We start from the raw sequence: 23,600 nt of genomic DNA, 5'->3' as shown, positions 1-23,600 counted from the left end.
ACCCTCACAAATGGAATGGACATAAAAAAGAAAGAGGAAGAAATGCAGAGTGCCAAAACAAAGAGTCATACATTGGGTTCAAAGAGTTTGAGATGGTGACATAACCCAGGACTGCAAGTTCAAGTCCTGCCACTGGTTCTTCCATCACCCCTTCCCCCTCTCCACTTGACCAGCTCATCCAAAGAGAGGTGACATCCTAGTTATAGGAATGTTGTGGGTCCGGGCACGGCCGGCTGAGGGCGGCTTGGGAACAGAAAGAGGCAGAGGGGCAGCTTCCTGGTGGGATCAAGCTTAATTAAGCCTAGAACAACAATTAAAGCCCTGTGGCTTTCATGAGGCTGAAACCCCAGCAATCAGCAAGCATGCTCCACTTCCCATGGTCATTCTAACTGTGGCAGGTCTGCTGTGCAGAGAACCACCAAGTAGGGCTGCACAATAAATCGCATGAGATTGTTCACGCTTTTCAGTGAACTACGGCTCTGTCTATTAAATGCCGCTCCATTTGAAAGCAGGTGATGGCGATTTAGCGGTAATCAGGGAACCGGCTTTACTGACGAAATGCGCGTGTCAATCTCATGCGATATATCGTGCAGCCCTACCACCAAGTCCACACAAAGAAACAAAGCCAATGGCTAAAGGTTAGCATCTTGCCATTCAAAGGCTAAAAATAAGAACAAAAATAAGATTAAGGCTTCTTGAATAACTAATTTTGAACTTTTTTATTTGGTCTGGTTTTTTTTTAATTTTAATTTTTTATTGTTGCACATTTTACAGACCGCGAGTCTGTGGCATTAGTAAGATTCTTTCAGCATGTTACATCGTTACACCAGTAGGTGGTGACAAGTGACTGTTCTGAATCAAGAGCTATCTTGATTCATTAAATGAATGAGTCATTGAATAAATCACTGAATCATTTTGCCAACTGATTCGTTCAAATCCGCTGATTTATTTAGAAACTATTCTTTTATGAATGAGTCATTGAATCATTCACACAGCCAATTTGCTCATTCACACAAGTGCCTGGCTTTATTGCCAAGTTTACACAGCAGCAGAATAAATTTACATTAACAGTTTATTACGCATATATCTCATGTGTTTTGTGTGGTTTTATGCGTGGTTTTGGTAACTTACAAAAGATGGAGATATGCGCCGTCATTATATTTACTTTTAATATTTATATTTAGTCACTGTTGCTGTGGTTATAGGTTCAATATTTAAAGCTAGCACAACAACAAGAGGGCTGCCGTCAGTTACTTGATCATAAAGTAGAGACCCGAATACCAAATGCAATATTGCATTAACATGACAATTTAAGAGACGCAATGTTACAGCTGTCAATCCTAAACATCAAACGGTGTAGCATGTGATTAAGATTATTGAATCACTCACCCAAGCGGTTCATTCCAAAATACTGATTCATTCAAGATGGAAACAGCATTGTAAATAAGTCTATTATAAATGATTTATCCGTGCACATCATTTTTTGAAATTCATGTGCCTTCGTAATCTTTACAAGGCATAATATGGAATTTTGCCGCTAGAGGTCGCTTATTCAAAACAAAGGCGTAGCTTGATGACGCCTTGATTTCGTGGAATCATGGAAGGTGTTGTCTTCATGTCTATAGCCGGTGGAAAAGTATCTGATGGGATTTTGGCAGAAATTATGTTCATGGATGAACTAACGTATTAAAGGTTTATTAACATTACTGTAGTATGAAGCAGGGTGGGGCTGAAAGCACAAGGCCACTGGAGCATTTGCTAATGAGAGACAAGCGCGGCACATGGCTCGAGAGCTTTTATTATGCTGAAGACAACCGCTTCCGCTTCTTCTGGTCATGTGTATGTGGGGTAAAGCAGCGCTTTATCATATTAGATACATTTGTGTGTTGAAAGTTGTTATAGTGCTACTCTGTGCGTTCGTTAGGCGGCTACTATGAGACACTTGAACACTGCAGTAAGCTAGATCGATATTAGTCCGGTAAATCAAGAAAACGATATTTAAACAATAAGACTTACTGTGTTGAGCTATATAACAATGATTAGTTTTCTGTCGATGAATGTATCCAAACAGTTGCCTCCATGTCCTGGTTAAAATTGCTTATTTCTCTAGATTTAAACATTCTTGGAAACATTTGGGATAATGTAAGTACACAAGTCAACAAAACATATAACATTGTTCTAATGGTTTTTGGATATTTTAATCCAAAAATCTTACATATTGTGCCTTTAATCAAAATAACTTTCCCTCCCTCTTGCAACGACATCTCTGATGATGTGTTTTTCTTTGTGAGGGCGGGACAACCTGTCACTCACATGACATCACAGCAATACCAAACCACAACGATTCAACAATCCAATCAGTTCCCAATGGATAAAATCAAGTCCTGCCCTATATTTTATCTTGTTCGAGTTGCCATTTCACTATGATATACGTCACAATAGGGATTAAATGACTATGACAACTTCAGTTTCATTCCCGACTTGAACCACTTGTTTTTACAACTGTTGCATAACAGCTTCATAGAAGTTCCATTACCATATATTGCAAAACAGTATATTCTGGGATAGTTGTTTGCAGGATCCAATTATTTAGCTTAATTGACTGTGTTAAAGCTATGTGCAAGAATGATTCATACTATTTATCCAGTAAATGCAATTCTGACTCAACTCGAGTGAATGAGCAGGACACAAAGAAAGCGTAGCAGTGAGCTGGACAGTAGCAATTATGATGTGTCATTCTGCTGATGTTAAATGATTGTGTTTCTGTGTCTTTGAGGCAAAGCCAAACAGAGTAGGTTATATTGCAGCAAAACTCCAGGCACTCTGGCCTCCATCCTGCTCACCCCATCAAGAGACAAGTTTCAGAGTCTGACAGCCACTTAAAGCAATGATAAGAGACATATCTTACAGGGGCTTGGTTGACCTGAATTTGGACAGTGATAAGTAGAGCACACCGCATTTAAAATCCTCAGTCTAATCAGTCTTGAAATAACTTAATAATTTAGTTTCATAATTTATAATGATTTTTTTTTTTTTTTTTGCATTTTACAAACCCAATTCCAAAAAAGTTGGGACACTGTACAAATTGTGAATAAAAACAGAATGCAATGATGTGGAATTTTCAAATTTCAATTCCAATATTTTATTCAGAACACAACATAGATGACATATCAAATGTTTAAACTGAGAAAATGTATCATTTTAAGGGAAAAATAAGTTGATTTTAAATTTCATGGCATCAACACATCTCAAAAAAGTTGGGACAAGGCCATGTTTACCACTGTGTGGCATCCCCTCTTCTTTTTATAACAGTCTGCAAACATCTGGGGACTGAGGAGACAAGTTGCTCAAGTTTAGGAATAGGAATGTTGTCCCATTCTTGTCTAATACAGGCTTGTAGTTGCTCAACTGACTTAGGTCTTCTTTGTCGCATCTTCCTTATTATGATGTGCCAAAAGATTTCTATGGTTGAAAGATCTGGACTGCAGGCTGGCCATTTCAGTACCTGGATCCTTCTTCTACGCAGCCATGATGTTGTAATTGATGCAGTATGTGGCCTGGCATTGTCATGTTGGAAAATGCAAGGTTTTCCCTGAAAGAGACGAGGTCTGGATGGGAGCATATGTTGTTCTAGAACTTGGATATACCTTTCAGCATTGATGGTGCCTTTCCAGATGTGTAAGCTGCCCATGCCACACGCACTCATGCAACCCCATACCATCAGAGATGCAGGCTTCTGAACTGAGCGCTGATAACAACTTGGGTTGTCCTTGTCCTCTTTAGTCCAGATGACATGACATCCCAGTTTTACCAAAAAGAACTTCAAATTTTGATTTGTCTGACCACAGAACAGTTTTCCACTTTGCCACAGTCCATTTTAAATGAGCCTTGGCCCAGAGAAAACGCCTGCGCTTCTGGATCATGTTTAGATATGGCTTCTTTTTTGACCTATAGAGTTTTAGACGGTAACAGCGAATGGCACGGTGGAGTGTTCACCGACAATGTTTTGTGGAAGTCTTCCTGAGCCCATGTTGTGATTTCCATTACAGTAGCATTCCTGTATGTGATGCAGTGCCGTCTAAGGGCCAAAGATCACGGGCATCCAGTATGGTTTTCCGGCCTTGACCCTTACGCACAGAGATTGTTCCAGATTCTCTGAATCTTTGGATGATATTATGCACTGTAGATGTTGATAACTTCAAACTTTTTGCAATTTCCTTTCTGATATTGCTCCACTATTTTTCGCCGCAGCATTGGGGGAATTGGTGATCCTCTGCCCATCTTCACTTCTGAGAGACACTGCCACTCTGAGAGGCACTTTTTATACCCAATCATGATGCCAATTGACATAATAATATGCAAATTGGTCCTCCAGCTGTTCCTTGTATGTACATTTAACTTTTCCAGCCTCTTATTGCTACCTGTCCCAACTTTTTTGGAATGTGTAGCTCTCATGAAATCCAAAATGAGCCAATATTTGGCATGACATTTCAAAATGTCTCACTTTCAACATTTGATATGATATCTATATTCTATTATCAATAAAACATAAGTTTATGAGATTTGTAAATTATTGCATTCCTTTTTTATTCACAATTTGTACAGTGTCCCAACTTTTTTGGAATCGGGTTTGTATTACTTTAAAGTAATAGAGAGTAAATTAAAACATGACTTATCCCTTTAAGAAACACTGAAAATTATTATGATGAGGTTGTTTTTATTTCTCAAAAACTGCCATTTTCTGAAGGTGAAAGTAATAAGGCTGTCACAAATGCATCTTTCCTGGAAAATTGATGTTAGCGCTGTTGGGAAAGAAAACAGTGGTATCACTGCTCTGATTAAAGCCCAAAGAAAAGCAAGTCTTGAGAGGTTCCTGCTCACTGAATGTTGTTAGAGACGGTTTACTTTTCAGATTCTCACACTGATTTCAGCTGACAGCTTTAACTGGGCTTCCCTAGGGGCCGACAATGATCTTAGGTCCGAGAAATGGAGAAACAGAGAAAGAGAGGGAATCTACCACAGATATATGAGTGAACAAATGGGAGGATATTGAGAATTGCGTTCAAGATGTACCAGTGAAGTATTTACTTGTTTGTTCTTTTGAATAGGGGAGACCGGAGCTATCACACTTTTTACTCCCTATTTCTCAGGATTAATTTTTCAATTTCTGCATAGTTATATACCTTAAAGTTACAAAAAAAAAGGTAATTGAATATACCCTCTTGCAGTTCTTTTAACACACATTAACCATTTGTGACAACATGCCTCAATAGCAGGGCATGTTTTTGCGATATGAGCCACACTATAACTTGTCATTAAATAAGCTTCTCAACTAAATCTAAACAGTAAACAATTTTGGAATGCACAAATACAAATTTGTGTAATTGTATTTAACACAAAGCTTAAATATAGCCATTCTGACAATCTCCTTGTGTGACAACTAGCCCCAGTTTCTACTACTTATGCATTCTTTCTCTGCCAAACTAATTCCAGAGTTTTAAAGGTGTTTGTTGTTATAACTGCACTCCAGTAACCTCACTGATTAAAATTAAATTACTGGACACCTGGGTCCCCTACTTATGAATTCTTTCTCTGTCAAACCAATTTCATAGTTTTACAGATGTTTAGTGTTATTATAACTGCACTCGAGTGACCTCACTGATTAAAATGAAATTACTGGACACTTGGATAAAGGCTTGCCAATCTCAAGTGCAAAGGTTAAAGTGAACTCTATTACCCCTGGCTACTAGGGGTTGTAGGTAAGAAAAAACATGGACTAGCACTTGCAAGACAGTGGTATGAATGGGAATTTACCAAAATATAACGGTTTGAAAGCAAACTCAAGATGCCATTTGAAGAAGCACCATTCTTGAGAACAACTATATAACTTAAAAAAACTACAGTATATGGATTATCACTGGCCAGTGATACTGGCATTTATCCACTGCTTCTCTAGCAGAGATCACAAAGCAAGTCTCAGACTCATGCTGTAGTCATACTCAAGTCACAAAAGCTAAATGAATAATGTTGCAACACTTTTTAAGAATAATTTCTTGGACATGCAAGTTTTTAAACACATGCTGTATAATTATAGCATGGTAGAGGCTTCTGACTGTGGCTCATGGTAGCAGTAGCCTGATTCTTTAAATAGACTCAGCACCACAAATCATCTGCAGAGGTTGCGGTGAGTATAATTGAAGTCCAGAAACCATTTGAACTGTCAAAGCAAGAATAATAAAAAGAAACATTCAGTGGGCATAAACACTCGCGTGACGATAATCTGAAAGGAAGAGCACCCAACAGTGAGAGGAAAAATGCAAATAATACACTCGTCTAATGGGCTTCTTGCTTTGTTTCTTCTCTGTGTCCTTTCTTGAACTCAGGAAAGAAAGTAATTGCTTTCTTTAACCCTAAGTCTGTAAAAATACACAATAAATACCACATCATTTTTTTTATATATATATATATATATATTGGAACAAGACTTTGTATTATGAAATTATGTGAGATATTACGAAATGCCAAAAGGGAAATTAACCAGAGAAAGGGACACCATTTGCCAAAACTGCTTTTTACACACAAAAAATAACTTTTTCTTAAGCAGGACTAATCAGGTTTAGTTTAGGACAAGATACCTCATTACCAAACATTATATTTGCTAAACAGATAATTAATTAACATAATTAGTGCACATACATCAATATGAAAATATGTGAATCAAAGTTTGATGACAAATGTAGCTAATATATTAACTAATGGTCTGATTATTTATAATACAGCTTAAAAATGTTTGTATTTATTTAGAATAAGTTCTATGCATGTTACTAGTTCAACTCAGGTGTAGTGTCAGATTTGATGTAGGCTATGTATAGACAGGTGTAGAAACATGAAAGTCTCACTGTGTCTCAATAAGTTGCTTAATTTTCAGCAGAAACAAACACGTGTCAAACTGTTTTATATTGACCTTTCTTGAGTAAATACAATATTTGTCCTCGCAAATTAGAAAATGGCACTTTAAAACTACATTAATACGGTTTACCTCTTGTTGACATGATGCAGTAGGCAATGAGAAGATGTGGATTTTCTTCTTGAAATGATGATTGTCGGCAATATGCCTTTCAAATCAAAATATAGTCCCCCGACTTCAGATAAACGGAAAGTGTGCGAGCTCTGTGTCCATGAGCAGCGGAGCAGCTCTGGCGCTCGGCATCAGTGATCACTACAATGCGCGAGAGAGAGAATAACGGGAACCAGAGGCTTACACAATGGGCGTGTCCTGCATGCATGATGGACTGACTGCTGCACGGTATGTGGCTTCAGTTAGAGCTGAAGCAGTTCTATTTTGACTAGCTACTCCTGTGAATAACTATTGTTTTGCTGACTTTAACAAACTGTGATGGTGCTTTTTTAGATGGAAGTTTTTATTATATTATAGATAGGCTATATATTTTATATTTTTCCGACTCTTCTTTCTTTTTCGATAAATGTCACTGTGATCTGCCCAGTGTAGGCTATAAAAGTTCACACTTGGTTAAAATGTAACATTACAGTACTTCTCATTAAAAAAGCAAACATAATATTTAAAAAAAAAAACAACGACAACAATGTTATTAAAAAAACTAACCTAACTGTATAAAATGTATTAGCCTATAAGACATTTTTCTAAATTCTGTAATATTGAAAACATAAATATCTGACACATTGTGTTTGTTTATCCTATGTCTAAATATTGCTTCAGTGCTAGGCTTATATGTTAGTGGGTAAATATCGCCATCATGTGGTAAATTAATATTTTACTGTGAGCTTCAAATAGGCTGTATCTTCCAATCCACACCTATAAATTAGGGTTATAATAAGGGTTAGTTCACCCAAAAATGAAAATTCTATCATTTATTACTCACCCTCACACGACCTTCGTTCATCTTCGGAACACAAATTAAGATATTTTAGTTGAAATCCGATGGCTCCGTGAGGCGGGAGCAATGACATTTCCTCTCTCAAGATCCTTAAAGGTACTAAAAACACATCTAAATCAGTTCATGTGAGTACAGTAGTTCAATATTAATATTATAAAGCAACAAAAATATTTTTGGTGCGCCAAAAAAAACTAAATAACGACTTATTTAGTGATGGCCGATTTCAAAACACTGCTTCAGGAAGCATCGGAGCATTGTGAATCAGTGTGTCGAATCTGCTGTTCAGAGCACCAAAGTCACATGATTTCAGCAGTTTGCCCTGAGTTTGCCACGCGATCCGAATCATGATTCGATACGCTGATTCATAACACTCCGAAGCTTCCTCAAGCAGTGTTTTGAAATCGGCCATCACTAAATAAGTCGTTATTTAGTTTTTTTGCCGCACCAAAAATATTCTCGTCGCTTTATAATATTAATATTGACTGTACTCACATTAACTGTTTTAAATATGTTTTTAGTACATTAATGGATCTTGAGAGAGTCACAGCTCCCTATGGAGGCCTCACGGAGACATCGGATTTCAACTAAAATATCTTAATTTGTGTTCCGAAGATTAACAAAGGTCTTACGGATGTGGAACGGCATGAGGGTAAGTATTAAATGACAGAATTTTCATTTTTGGGTGAACGGTCCCTTTAATAATTGACAATACATACACTGCTATGTTGGTGGATTTTTTTCATACCAGTTAGTAAAATACGAAGGACGGAAATATGTATATAGGCCTAAAGAAGCAGCAAATAACATATTTTATGGAGAGAAGGCCCAGTTTTCCCTGTGCACACAGCATATATATAAAAGTTGTCAGCCGCAACAGATCTAGAACCAGTTTTTGCATTTCAATTATAGTTAAAGGAACACTCCACTTTTTTTGAAAATAATCCTATTTAAAACTTGACTCTTCTGTAGTTAAATCGTGGAAAGACCGACGGAAAATAAAAAAGTTGTGATTTTCTAGGCTGATATGGCTAGGAACTATACTCTCATTCAGGCGTAATAATCAAGGAACTTTGCTGCCGTTCCATGGCTGCAGCAGTGCAATGATATTACGCAGCGCCCGTGAGCCCCTGCTTGCACAGGGAACGTGCCCTGCAACCATGGAGACGTTTGTGAGAGACGCTGCGCAATATCATTGCACTGCTGCAGCCATGATACGGCAGCAAAGTTCCTTGATTATTACGCTGGAATGAGAGTATAGTTCCTAGCCATATCAGCCTAGAAAATCGCATTTTTTCATTTTCTGTCGGTCTTAGTACACGATTTAACTACAGAAGAGTCAAGTTTTAAATAGGAAAAATATCAAAACTCTTTGGTCATTTTTAAGCGCGATGCTAACGGTCTAATCAGATTCAATGAACTATGCTAAGCTATGCTAAAAGTGGTACCGCCAGAACCGGAGATCGGCTGAATGGATTTGAAAACGGTAAAACTCAACTGTTTAACTCTAGGGGAGTTGGAAAATGAGCCTATTTTCAAAAAAAGTGGAGTGTTCCTTTAAGATTTGTAAGATGTGGCTGCTATGGGAAACATATCCTGGCATTTGCAAGCTTTGTCCCGGGGCAGGAATCAGTGGGCAATGGACTGAGTGAGATCAAAAATAAATGTGTATGTTGGAGGCATACTCCTCGCGACTGCAAGTTGAGGGGATAGTTCACCCAAAAATTAAAATTCTGTCATCATTTACTCACCCTAGTATTTTTTTCCCCCATACTATGGAAGTCAATGGGGTCCATCAACTGCTTGGTTAACCATATTCTTCAAAACATCTCAAAATCCATACAGGTTTGGAACAAATTGAGGGTGAGTAAATGATGACAGAATTTTCATTTTTTGGGTGTACTATCCCTTTAAAACACTGCTTTGCAGGAATATGCTCGATTTAGTGTTGCAGCTGGATTTTTGCCTGGGATACAGTAATTGAAATGTGCTCCTGTAATATCAGCTATTACAATTTAAACTGAGGGAACTCTTAGGTCTCTTTCAAGGTGCTTACCAGAACCAGCTCAGAGTTGACATAGACACAAACGTGCTGATGCCGGGCACTCTTGAAAGAACTACAAATACGTACATATAAGTGACGTCATCACTTTGCGCCGCGAAATCAAGAACAAGCATGGCTGGTGTCTCAACTGTACAGAACGGTTCATTATCCAAACTGCAGTCTCTGCATGGTATATTTGCCATTTATAAGAAACAGGGTCCCACCTCAGCTGACGTGTTAAACTCACTGAAGAAGGCGCTTTTAAAAGGTAGGTGCGTTTTAATTTTATTGTTCTTTTAGGGCATCTCGTGATTCATCCATTGCAGTTCATGTCATTCCTCTGCACTGGGGGAGTAGATAGTCATAAGACAATTATTAGAATACTTTTTATTGTATAATGAGTTTATCCTTACACAGAGGCAGGTGTCGCAAATCCCAACCCTCGGAAAAGGAAGAAGCAACCTTTAAAAATTGGTCATGGCGGCACCCTGGACAGCAATGCTTCTGGTGTACTTGGTAAATATAATAAAGCTGCTTCTTGTTTTGTGTTGCGCTTTTTCTGAAATGTAATGTTTAAATGTGTAAATTATGCATCATCTAATTAAATGCACATTAATTTGCAAAAGATTCCAGAAAAGAAATTTGAAAATGGGATAAAGCCAGGTTCTTGCTTCATTGTTGACATATTAAAGCTTTTACAGAGGGGATTTTCAAGATATCTTTTCACACAAATTTTTACCATGTTTTTAGAAATAAAATGTTATTTAAAGCAGTAAAATGGTCTGTAAACATAGGGGTGTATCAATATATTGTGCCACAATATGTATCATGGAAAGTGACAATCTGTATTGTGTATAGTTCACCCAAAATGAAAATTACTGTGTGAGAAAAAAATTAAGTTTAGAGTTTTAGTGTCAGTACTACATTAAACTACTATATATAACGTTGAGTATAATGTATAATAATGCAATGGGGGGATATTTATGTTTTTACTTATGTTACCAGTAAAAAGTGGCCTACATTATTTTAAATATATCTAGTTAGTGACAGAATACAAACATATTCAGCTAAAATAATTCTGTATTTTCAGCTTCAGAATCATGAATGGTTTTTGTTCGGTTGTCTCAATTGTCCTGTGCATTGGGTTACCAGCATCAAGTCCAAACCTATTCATTCCACCCCCAATGTAATACCAAATTCAGCATTTTAATAAACAGTAAATGTTTTTGTTAACCATTTACCAAGTCTTGGAGTATCGCAATAATATTGTATCATGATATCTATCGAATCGTGATATTAGGGTATCATTACACCCCTAGTACAAACCCAAAGAATATAGTTAGGCATTAAAATTGGAAACTTTTGGTGTAAAATGTTGATGTCTGAAGAAGAAAAACAAAACACTTTTAAAGATATGTCTTGTAAATGAAAAAGTGTATTTTGGATTTTTTCTTTCCACTAGTTTGAAAGTGTCTTTGCCTTAAACAAAATATAATATACAAAAGAATATGATGTAAAATAAAATACATAAAAATATTATATAACTTAAAAATAATGTTATAACCGCTCTTGAAGGTTTTCTTCAGATTAAAAGAATCACGCTTCAACTGATGTCTTAACATTTAATATCTTCTTGATGTTCCACTTGAACATCATGACACAATTTGAATATATATTATTCGACATCTTTACGTCATGACACAGTCAAAAACTGAAACAAATAAAATTACATTTAGATGCATAATGTGTGAGTGTGTTTCTGTGTTCTTTCACAGTTTCAAGTCCGTAGCTTATTAAATCAATATCAATACACAAAGAACATAAACTTGTAAAAAATGTTTTTCAGTGGTTGGAATTGGTGAAGGAACGAAGATGCTCACCACAATGCTTGCAGGATCAAAGGTAAGCATTTTCTGGGTCACATTTTGTTTACGTGTCTTTCTACACTTGTCATTCCCATCTTTTTATTACTGTGACATTCAATTCTATGGTCTCTTTCATAGAAATACAGAGCTGTCGGAGAGTTAGGCAAAGCAACTGACAGTCTTGACGTCACTGGAAATGTTGTTGAAGAGAAAAGTTACGGTAAGAATCATAATTTCATGGCTGTGCTTGTGAAGAGTGAATAATATCTCTCAGAAGTCGGTGTATAAAGCTAAGCACTTGTTTTTTTTTCTTCCAGATCACATCACAAAAGAGGCTTTTGAGGAGAAGCTTAAGCAGTTTACTGGTGAAATTATGCAGGTTCCACCTCTGTAAGTCAATTCATTCTGCTTGATATATATAATACACTCTTCATTGACATCTGAGAGAATTATGTTTCTTGATATCATAGACATTCTGATATTTGCATTTTAAGATATTCAGCACTGAAGAAGGATGGCAAGCGCATGTCTGTTCTTCTCAAGCAAGGTCAAGAGGTTGAGGCTAAACCTGCACGTCCAGTTACAGTGTACAGTCTCTCTTTACAAGACTTCAGCCCTCCACTTTTTACCATAGGTTAGTCATTTGGAAATATGATAGATGGTAGTACATGTATGTTCTTGTAAATACATTTTCATAACTACAGTATTAAAGTTGGTAGTGCTGTCAAACAATTAATCATCATTAATCACATCCAAAATAAAGGTTTGTGTTTACATAATATATGTGTGTGTAATGTGTATATTTATTATTTTCAATTTAAATTTGCAGATGTTGAGTGTGGAGGCGGGTTTTATGTCAGAAGTCTGGTTGATGATCTAGCCAAAGGTAGCGCTCTAAAAATATTTATTTTTCTGTTATATTTCCCCTTAAATGTTTATAAATGTTATCAACTTGACATTTATAGTCTGAGTTTTACCCCGTACACCCTGCAGGTCTGTCGTCCTGTGCTCATGTCAAGGAACTGATCCGGACGAAGCAGGGTCAGTTCACATTGGAAGAACACGCATTGAAAGAAGAATGTTGGACATTGACAGACATATCACAGGCTCTGCAGCCCTGCCCAGAGCCATCAGGGCAACAAAAGTATGCCAAGAATTCAAAATCAATGCATAAATCTGGCTCATCTCAATCTAAGGGTGATGATGGAGATCACAACAGTGACTAAAGGTGATGTAACAACCCATCTGATACACAAGTTACATTCTCAGTGAGAGAATTGTAGGAAATTGCCTGGTCCACGCTGATTTGATCTGGTCTCTATTACCATCCCTGTGCATCCATTTGCATTGCCATATATGGTACTTGTAATTATGGATAACACAGGTGGTGTCAATGTGTTGAATTTGATGAAATTTACTAAATTTACTTTTTGTTTTGTTGTATTGTTTCAATATAAAAACCACTTAACTGTTTTGTGCCAAGAGAAATAAATGAGCATAATTTAGATTTTTAGATTAAGTTAAAACTGCACTGTTATTGTTTTGACAAACACCAGTTGGCACTGTCATTATTTAACTATGTAAGCCCAAAAGCGATGTAAATACTTGGCTTTTTTTTTTTCTTTTATATTGTTTTTATCACACACTGACAAGCTATTAAAGTTGATAGCAGGTTGGTGCATTTTTTTCACTAATGAAAAAAGAATAATATACTTAAAAATACAGTTATTTTGGTTTGCTAATAAATAAATATCTCATTTAATGTGTTTGTTCTGGGTCCAGTAAATGTTCCATTCTTTTACATGTTAGGTACAACATTTAAAATGGAAAATGGAAGTAATATTTTCAAGAAAAAAAAACTTTGACTTGGAATTATTGGAGTATTAATGTGTTGGAAAATAGCAATAAATTGCTATTCAAAAGTTGGGTTGGTAAGAGTTTTGGTTTTGAAAGAAGTCTTGTCTATGCCTGCATTTATTTGAGCAAAAATACAGTAAAAACAGTAATATTGTGAAATATTACAATTTAAAAGAACTGTTTTCTGTTTAATATATTTTAAAATGTAATTAATTCCTGTGATGGCAAAGCTGAATTTCACTCTTCAGTGTCACATGATCCTTCAGAAATAATTCTAATATGCTGATTACAAGTGAAATTTCAGTTGAAAACAGTTGTGCTTAAAAATATCGCCTCAATTTTTTAATGTATTTTTATGTTACTATCCATTTAAGGGAAAATAATAATTTGGTTTAGGTGTACAAAAACAATAATCTTAAATTATTTAAAAAATATATGTAATTAAAGTTGATTTCAAATTTCACAGGATAAGAAAAATATACAGTAAGATTACACACTGAAATTTATTTAAAGCAATATAATCGTAGGCCTGGTTTCACAGATAGGCCTTAGTTCAAGCCAGGATTAGGCCTTAGGTCAATTAGGATGTTTAAGTAGCTTTTACAAATGTGCCTTAGGAAAAAAAAAAAAAAGATTACTGGTGTGCATCTTGAGACAAAACAATGGCACTGACATATTTTAAGATATGTAAGTGCAAGTTGCTTTAAGTTAAAACAGCTCAATAATGCGTTTTAGTCTGGGTCTAGGCTTAAGCCTTTTCTGTGAAACCAGGGGATAGTCTCTTGCCGATTGAATCTGTTTTTTTAAGACTTTTTATGTTCACAATCAGTGTACTTGGATACTAATCCCTCTTAGTCAGGGATTAAGATCACATTCATCTCCTCTGTTCCCAGACTCTCTGTCCACCCATACTTAATGGCATTAAGAACAAAGAGAGAAATCATGAGAAATCACTGTGTGAAATACAAACCCCACCTCCTCCTCCGTTAAGGCTACTTTTATTTAGTTTAGAATGGAGAGTCAAAACAGATCTCTGCATTGCCATGAATAAACAAATAATATTTCATTACCTTCTTCTGCTCATAATATAATTTTTCAATATGAGCACTGAACAGATGAAGAACATAAGGATGTAACACCACATTATATCGCTGACTTTAGAAAGGAGTAGCAGTCATTTACAGCTAACAGTGCAGCTATACCATGTAGTTAAAAGTTTACCATCTGGGGGCACTATGGAGCTTTGGCTTCTTGAAGGATTTATAGCATGCCTGAGGTTCAGAGCAACCAATCGTAAATCACCTGTTTTTTTTCACATGACAGTTTGCTTATCCTACAGGTCATTGGTGTTGCATCACTGGGCAGTTATGCCGCATGTGCTTTCTGACAGGCTGGGACATGCATGTGCTGTTACTGCGGTGCTCAGTGAGTCTGACTTGCCATAGCCTGAGGATCTGATTCTTTCATTCCTGAAGGTCTGAGGAGAAAGTGTCATGTTCCCCAGTGGGCCATGAAAGAATGTAGAGCTGCTCTTAGTGAAGCAGGAATTTTTATAGACTGGAAAATTGCGTAAATGTGAAAGTTGAACATCTCTGCAAACATTAAATAGGTGAAGCACATATTTTTTAATAATTTATGATAAAGTGTTAAATGCTGTCCTTTTTACTTTAAATTTGCTCTTTATTAGCATTGTATTTTAACCACACAGCTCTGTTCCTAAAGTCAGCGCTATAATGCAGTGTTACATCCTTCTGTTATTTATCTGTTCAGTGCCTGACTGAATGGGGCTGTTATGACGGGAATGATCTAAAAAGGGAATTCTATGAGGTGTGAGAATCATCACAAAGCCCAGTAATTGTCCGTGTGGAATATCAAATTCCCAGCTGAATTGAGTGTTTTATTACATTCCATATAACAACTGGCAGATTTATTGTCGCATGAATATATGTTATACATTTTATGGTCTAAAAGAGTCCCACCCTAGATTTTGCTCTCTCTCTCTCTCTCTCTCTCATATATATATATATATATATCGGGCATTTCCTCCATGGAGGCAAGGGAGGCAGTGCCTCCTCAAAAAAAAAAAAAAATAGAATGAAAAAATAATCCATATTACATATAAAACAACACAAATATTACAAATTATAACTTTTAAAAGAGCACAAATCACTCGTATTTCTTAAGGAACACTGCCCAACAGCGACACCCGCAGGTAAAGTTACACAGAGGAGTCATGCCTCCCTTTTCACTCATAGAAAACCATAGAAAACCATTAGACCCCTAGCGTGCGGTGGGTTATGTGGGGGGTAATTGAGAATGAATGGGGGGAAGTCACGTGAGAGGAGGCAATGTCTCCATCGTGGTATGATTGGATGTAATTGGTTATGATTGGATATGATTGGTTTGTGCAATAAATCCCGCCTCTTGTTGACGTGCAAGTTTGAATGAACAAATGATGGCGTCAATGGGAAGACTAAATGAAAAGTAAGTAAACAGATGACCCAGTTAGATATCACTGCTTTATGTCACGTCAAAATCAAACTTGAAATGGACTGAAAGCATGATGACTGCCGGGGGTTTTTAGTGCAATCAGCTTGGTGAAATTAAAAATACAATTCGTGTCTGTGACAGATGGTGTTGACTGAGGATCCAAAATAGCCTAAGTTGACTATTAAAAAGAAAAACATCAATACACAAAATATATTGATTAAATTATTATTGCCTTTAGTTATTATTTTGGAATGAATGTAGAAATGCTTAAAACACTAACTTGATGAGATTGACTTGGTTTTGATAAATAGATCATTTATTACAATACACTGTTAAAATTCCAAAATAGAATTGTATTTGGTTTCTTTTTTTCTTTTTTGATGTAATGTAAAGTAATGTTCATTTATAAAGGAAGATGTGTCAACATTAAAAGTGCCATCGAACGTTTTTTCACAAGATGTAATATAAGTCTAAGGTGTCCCCTGAATGTGTCTGTGAAGTTTCAGCTCAAAATACCCCATAGATTTTTTTAAATAATTTTTTTTAACTACCTATTTTGGGGCATCATTAACTATGGCACGATTCAGGGGCTGCGGCCCCTTTAAATCTCGTGCTCCCAGCCCATCAAGCTCGATAATACTCGACTCTATAATACAGTGCATTTACAAAGTTCACACAGCTAATATAACCCTCAAATGGATCTTTACAAGATGTTCGTCATGTATGCTGCATGCATGCTTTGGGTCATGTGAGTATAGTATTTATTTGGATGTTTACATTTGATTCTGAATGAGTTTGAGGCTGTGCTCCATGGCTAAAGCTAACATTACACACTGTTGGAGAGATTTATAAAGAATGAAAATAATAATAATTTAAAAATGAAAATAGCGACGGCTCTTGTCTCCGTGAATACGGTAATAAACGATGGTAACTTTAACCAACAGTAGCTTACATTAGCAACATGCTAACGAAACATTTAGAAAGACAATTTACAAATATCACTAAAAATATCATGATATCATGGATCATGTCAGTGATTATTGCTCCATCTGCCATTTTTTGCTGTGGTTATTGCTTGCTTACCTAGTCTGATGATTCAGCTGTGCACATCCAGACGTTAATACTGGCTACCCTTGTCTAATGCCTTTCATAATGTTGGGAACATGGGCTGGCATATGCAAATATTGGGGGCGTACACCCTGACTGTTACGTAACAGTCGGTGTTATGTTGAAATTCTCCTGTTCTTCGGAGGTCTTTTAAACAAATGAGATTTATATAAGAAGGAGGAAACAATGGAGTTTGAAACTCAATGTATGTCTTTTCCATGTACTGAACTCTTGTTATTCAACTATGCCAAGGTAAATTCAATTTTTAATTCTAGGGCACCTTTAAGAGTAATGCACATGAATTTACATTTGATTCATAAATAAATAAAAAAATGTGCCTCCTCATTTCAGAACACTACTGCATGCCGTATATAAATTATATATATACACACACACACACACACACACACACACACACACACACACACACACACACACACACACACACACACACACACACACACACACACACACACACACACACACACATATATATAGTCACTTGTTCACTGTTACTATTTTTTACTGTATTTTGATCAATCAAATACATGCAGCCCTGGTTAGCATTAGAGGCTTTTTTCAAAAACATTAAAAAATCTTGATAAAAAACAAAAAAAAAACACTGCAGGAGATACATCCCTGCTTCGTATTACTTGTAAGGTAACAATATCATATGTTTGTGGTGTATGAAAGTGTGACACTAATAAAGGAACCCAAAGAGCAGCAGGCATGAGGGCATACAGTGTTTTAGTCTTGATGTGTACAAAGTGTATAAAGCACATGTATCATTTACAGAGATGCACCTAAACACTTAAGAGAAGAACAAAGTTATTATTTAAGATGTAGGCTAGAAAGTGTAAAGGGAATCTGGGTCATAAAACCTAGTCAGTGAGGATAAAATCCTAATTTAGTATTAGGATGAAGTCCTCATTTAGCAACTTGTTAACTTAAATATGTACATTTACTGCACTCAGTGTACTGGAGCATGATGGCCTGTTCTTTGCAATTGTAACAATGTAGGTCAAATTAAGTGCTTGCTATATTGTTGTCTTGACTCGCCGTCAAGTCAACTTTATTAACATGGGAAATAGGAAATATATTCTAAAAAAAAAAACAAAACAAAAAAAACACGAATTTACTAAAAATATGACACAAAACGTTTAATGAAGCTTCTCAACACTGGCCTACTGTCTCTTTAAATATATCCCCTTCCCATTGCGCATGCGCGGACATCTCCGTGTTGAGTTTGCTCCAACCTGAGGAGCAGCCAGCGCGAGCTGCTCGTAGTATGGGAGCATAAACGGTGATCGAGGGGGCCAAAATTCGCGCACTGAAGGGTTTTCAGCGCCCTGGGACGAAGAGGATATATATCCATATTGAGGGTCGACACTTTTGATAAGGAGTTTATTACGTTGAGCCTGAAAAACAGCGAAAAAATATGCGGATAACGGATAGTACCTCAGGTTTTCCAAATCCCTCAGCGCAACGGACAACAGCAGAAACAACATCCATGTTACTGGCTGCTGCGGTTATAAAGGATGCTTTTTACTCCGAAACCTTCTCCGTTTAGCCTGTTTTCCCGTGGCATATGAACGTTTAGCCACGAAAATCTCAAGGTTTAAAGGCTTTAAAGCACACAAGCAGTGTATTTGAACAGCCAGCTGAATGTTTACGCTTTAAAATGGCTGCGGACGGGATCAGAATAAGACCGTTGAATAATATGATTCTTTAAAGCTGGATATACCCCATCTCTTGAGTTATGGTAATGATCTGGGAGGAAAGGTTTTTTTCAATGTTATGGGGAATTATTTTCCAGCCCTGTAACTGCAGGAGGTAACGTAGGAAATTCCTGCCCTTGTTCAGAAACACAATGAGGCGAGACAGTTGATTTAATATGCCTGTGTTTATGCTGATTTTATCTTATCACACTCGGATCTGGAGGTTTTCCCTTAAACGATTGCCTAGATTTCAGGAAACGATCGCTGATGTTTAAGGAATATTCATGATCTATAAGTGAACGGATCACCCCTGCTGTTATAATTGAAACAATCTGGGCACCAGTAAGCAGGGAAGAAAGGCCCTAAGATATTGATACCCAATTCAACAGCAGCAGCATCCTTAAACCATGAATGCTGGGAAGAGGATGCTCAGACCTGAGCTGTTTCTGGTCAGACAGAGACTGCAGGGCATGCAGAGATATTTATGGCTCTGTGTGATGTTCTCCCTGGTGCTGATATCAGACGGCTCTCCATCTAAACCCTGTGAGAAGAGCTGTCTGTCAGGCAGGTGTGTGAACGGATCTTGTGTCTGTGATCGTGGATGGGTTGGTGACCAATGTCAACACTGCCAGGGAAGATTCAAGTGAGTATTTACTAAAACATTTAAGAGAATGAGACATTTGAACCTGTTTTCAGCTCAAGAGGAACATGGAAGCATGCTTGTGTGTCAAATATATGTGATTTCTTTAATTGTTAGTTAGTTTAGTAAGCATTTAAAGGTCTGTTATTGTATACTTTGTGTATGTTAATGATTTGAAGCATTGGATATTCATATTTGTCTAAGAATTGTTGATAAATTGAAAGGGACTTTTCACATATGTGCACCATCTGGTTAAAAACTGATACGAGGGGCATTTGTTCTTGACTCGTCCCTCCTTTCAGACTATTTTCATATGGCTGAAAATATAAATTACATTTCCACATTGAAATCTTTCTTGGTATACTCCTGGCAAATCCTGTGGGTCCTGGCACAGTTTAGTTGAATTAAAGTTTTGTACTTTTAGCACACATAAATTAAGTTTGCTAAGCATTTAGGCCTACTACACTCTGGTTTCTATAAAGCAGCACTAAAAAACTGGATGCTCAAATTTGATGGTTTCTTGCTGGTCACACATTTACTTTACACAGTTATAGATTAGTAGTTTTTAACTAACTGTACAGATGATCTGATGAGAGTTTTCAAACATTTACTATACTGTCTTTATTAATTCCGGGTCTTTGTCTTCAGAAGGGATGTCAAAGTTACTGTGGGCAGACATGATTTAGTTTTAAACGATTGCAGCTTGACAGCTGTATGATAAATGAAACTCTTGAACAAAGCTCCTGCACTCCTGTATCTTAAAATAGCATCTCACTCTGGTTGGGTGCAACAAAGATCTCTCTTCACTCCATCTTAGAAGCAGCTGAGAGGATGCTCTTGGCATTTATAAGTGCTGTCACTCAAACTAAACTTCATACTGACACCCAGACCTGTATAACAAAGTTTGAAAGCAACAATAGCTGGATGAAAGGAAGTGGTCTCCGTTGATTTTTTGATACTCTTGGCTATTTTTGCAGCTTTCATGCTGGTCCAGGTGACCAGGAAATACTAAGAAGACCAGGGAGTTATATGACTCTGTCCTACTGGCCATTAGCTGCTGCTCCACAAGATGCATGATCAAACAACAAAGGCTGTCACCTTGACAAATAACAGTTTGTCGTTATAAAGGCTAGCTAAGTGGATACATGGGATAGGAACTGAGCCTGGTGTACCACTCCATTGTTTTGAGCATGGCTTGCATGTGCAGATGTTGTTTATGAGGATGCAGAATTATTAATGACCTGTGTTAGGTTTCAGGCTCATAAACAACAATCTCCTTTCATGATAGGGCTTTAATAATGTAGATAGAGACCAGTCTGTGTCTGCTAAAAGTTAAAATATAACAAGGAAAATTAAGGTAATTTATAATTTTCTAGTCCCTATGTAAGTAACCTGCCTAGAGTCAACTTTGCTGTTAAAAGTGAGTGATTTAGAAATTTCTAGAGCAGTAACAATGTCATAACCTAAACCTTAATCTTGCTCCGAGATGGGTTGGCGTTCTGTGGCTTTTTGATGTTGTGCCATCTAATGATGTAACTTCCTTGTGTTATTTTCCTGTATTTTGAAGTGTTCATTTAGACTGGAGATGAAACCACAGTAAATTAAGTTTCAGATTCAGTAGACTTAAAGTTGCATATAAATTGTGCTAATGTTTATAAGTAAAGATAAAATTGATTATGAAAATGTTTAAATGTTTTATTTTAATGTGTTTTTTGTCCTTAAATGGTTTATATATTGTCTGTGTAAATAATTTTGAGTACTTTTATAGTGCCATTATCTGCCATACTGGTGTGGATTGCTGTTTACATGGATTTTAGAATGTCACCCTTCATGTCATGTAATTTCTCTTGAAATTATCTTTATAATTAGAGTAGGGCTGGGGGGTATGATGATAGTGATTTTGCTATATCGCGGTATGTAAATATAGCACTATTGACACTTAAGAGTGATGAATGAGAATATAAAAAGTGGGACGTGCTTAAAAGAGTTGAGTGCAATATATCCTGAAAAAGAACTACATACTGCCAGAGTACAAGCTGCCTCTCTTAAAAGGCAATTGCAAATTTGGGACGTGTTCGATGTTAAAAACTAGCGTGCATGCCGCACAAGTCCTGAAAATTGAAGCCAAAGCATCTCGATCGCCCTCAGGTGGTTGGTCCCAGTATAGTCAGGACCCGACAATAAGGACTGCCCGATGGCCCGGGGCCAGTGTGAACGACGCTCGGGACAGTAGATGGAATGGTCACTTGCCCGATCGGGCCAGTGCTGTAGTGTGTGCGTTATATATCCTCTATAATATCGTAATTGTTGATTTAACGACCTGATATTATCAAGTATGTCCCTCACTTTACAAAAAAAACACACCCGTCGAGTGCACGCATACACTACGTGACGTAGTCTAGTAGGTTAGACTAGTGCGCATACATATTTAAAGTGCACGCTTTCACTGCGTGATTTAGTCTATTAAAATGCCGTTATAATGCCCCCAGAATTCAAGATAAGGGGCAAAAATACATTTTAGACACCAAATCGTCTGTTTAGCTCTATTTCGCCAACAAAAATAGTTCCAAAGTCCACGGCATTGTTTTGCGTCTTTGAGCAACACTTAATGAATCAGCTGTTTGAATGAATCGGTTGAATCTTGATGATTCGCTCATTAACAGTGATTCGCTGCCGCCTACTGGCGTGTTTAATAATTGTAAATGTTTTTTACTTTTACTAATTTTTTGTTGTGGGGCCAGTGAAAATTTTGCCGGGGCAAGTAAAAATTTTAACCACTGGCCCGACCGGGCCAGTAGAAAAAATCCTTAGCATTGAGCCCTGATAGTTCATAAACCCCGCCCTCTCCGTGTAATTTAATGGGATGTGAGACAAACTAAACAATTAAATTACACTTCAAATATTTTTTTTTTTTTCTGTCATTTTATGTAGTTTTTATCATGCTGATATAAGTTCAAGTGTTCATTTTCTCTGAGTGAAGTAGTCAACTGAGGCACCAACTGACATTTTCGGGAGGAGATTGGAGCTTTGACTTTAATTCCAACATTTCCATTACTGTTTATTTCACACCGACATGAGTTGTTCTGCGGTAAACTATAATAAACGATTCTGCAGGAGTGTGGGCGGGGCTTTGATAGTGTGCAGGCTCCACTTCATGCTCACTACTGTGCAGAATCGGGTCCCCAGTTCACTACTGTGCAGAAAACTTTTTTTTTTTTTTTTTACAGACTATGGTTACAAAAATAAGCACAATAAGCAGTGAAAAACCTGCTACTCTTTCTCATTAATATGAATCAAATAAAAGAGAAAATAGCTTACTGAAAATAAATGTCCCAGCATTTAGTTTAAGGCATTTCTTAAGTCCTTGATGTAGTTGATGCATGTCTGTGGAAGAAGTTAACTTAAAATTTTATGTAAAAAATGCAAAGGTGTAAAGAGTACCTGAAAGCCATACTTAAGTAAAAGTACAGATACCTTACAGGAAAAATGACTCCATTGCAAGTTACAAGTCACCAATTTCAATGCAATGAGTAAAAGTCTTAGAGTATCTGATTTTAACAGTACTTTTTAAGTATTTTTTCTCATACTGAATGAAGGCTCAAAGATGCACTAGTCAGTAACACCTAAGAGTCATGCCAGTGAAAAACAAGTAACAGGAGAGCAAGCATGTTTATTTTCTAAAGTCGAAATAAAACTGAGCTCATCAATATTGCAATCGACACAACAGCCTCTTAAATGTCTACAGACACTCCGGTCTCAGTTAAGCTCAAGTACTTGAAAAGAGCATAAGTAAACTGATATCCTTCAAAAAGGTCTCTTCAGTATATTGGATAAATAAAATAACGTAAAGCCTAGAAAAGTCAAAGCCTAAGCCATGTAAAATGTTGGAGTAAAGAGTACATATACTTATTCAATAATGTAGTATGTATATATATGTATATGTATATGTGACATAGTTCCTGTACC

General features: G+C 36.8%; 3 protein-coding genes across 3 annotated transcripts in view; 2 read left to right on the top strand and 1 right to left on the bottom strand.

Moving 5' to 3' along the window:
* The window catches only part of ablim1b (actin binding LIM protein 1b), a 104,370-nt gene extending 97,163 nt beyond the window's left edge, over nt 1–7,207 (bottom strand). The window contains exon 1 of the transcript XR_010892713.1: nt 7,040–7,207. The gene's annotated coding sequence lies outside the window, so the exon portion shown is untranslated. The remainder of the gene's footprint in view (nt 1–7,039) is intronic.
* A 2,870-nt stretch (nt 7,208–10,077) lies between these two features.
* trub1 (TruB pseudouridine (psi) synthase family member 1) lies at nt 10,078–13,639 on the top strand. Its single transcript, XM_067369631.1, has 8 exons — nt 10,078–10,225; nt 10,375–10,473; nt 11,804–11,859; nt 11,961–12,042; nt 12,140–12,212; nt 12,317–12,456; nt 12,652–12,708; nt 12,816–13,639. Exons 1-8 carry the CDS (start codon nt 10,090–10,092, stop codon nt 13,046–13,048), a joined length of 876 nt encoding a protein of 291 aa, XP_067225732.1. The 5' UTR covers nt 10,078–10,089; the 3' UTR covers nt 13,049–13,639.
* A 4,887-nt stretch (nt 13,640–18,526) lies between these two features.
* The window catches only part of atrnl1b (attractin-like 1b), a 105,895-nt gene continuing 100,821 nt past the window's right edge, over nt 18,527–23,600 (top strand). The window contains exon 1 of the mRNA XM_067369334.1: nt 18,527–19,637. Coding sequence (XP_067225435.1) covers nt 19,402–19,637 — 236 coding nt within the window. The 5' untranslated portion in view covers nt 18,527–19,401. The remainder of the gene's footprint in view (nt 19,638–23,600) is intronic.

This window comes from Chanodichthys erythropterus, chromosome 19 (assembly GCF_024489055.1).
Source record: "Chanodichthys erythropterus isolate Z2021 chromosome 19, ASM2448905v1, whole genome shotgun sequence".
NCBI lineage: Eukaryota > Metazoa > Chordata > Actinopteri > Cypriniformes > Xenocyprididae > Chanodichthys > Chanodichthys erythropterus.
Note: the sequence above shows the minus strand (reverse complement) of the source record. Positions and strands in the feature narration are given on the sequence as shown.

Coding starts and splice junctions, on each gene's coding strand:
- trub1 (XM_067369631.1), top strand. CDS start 10,090: ATGGCTGGTGTCTCAACTGTACAGAACGGTTCATTATCCAAACTGCAG. Junction 12,213..12,316: donor ATTATGCAGGTTCCACCTCT/GTAAGTCAATTC, acceptor TTGCATTTTAAG/ATATTCAGCACTGAAGAAGG. Junction 12,709..12,815: donor GGTTGATGATCTAGCCAAAG/GTAGCGCTCTAA, acceptor TACACCCTGCAG/GTCTGTCGTCCTGTGCTCAT.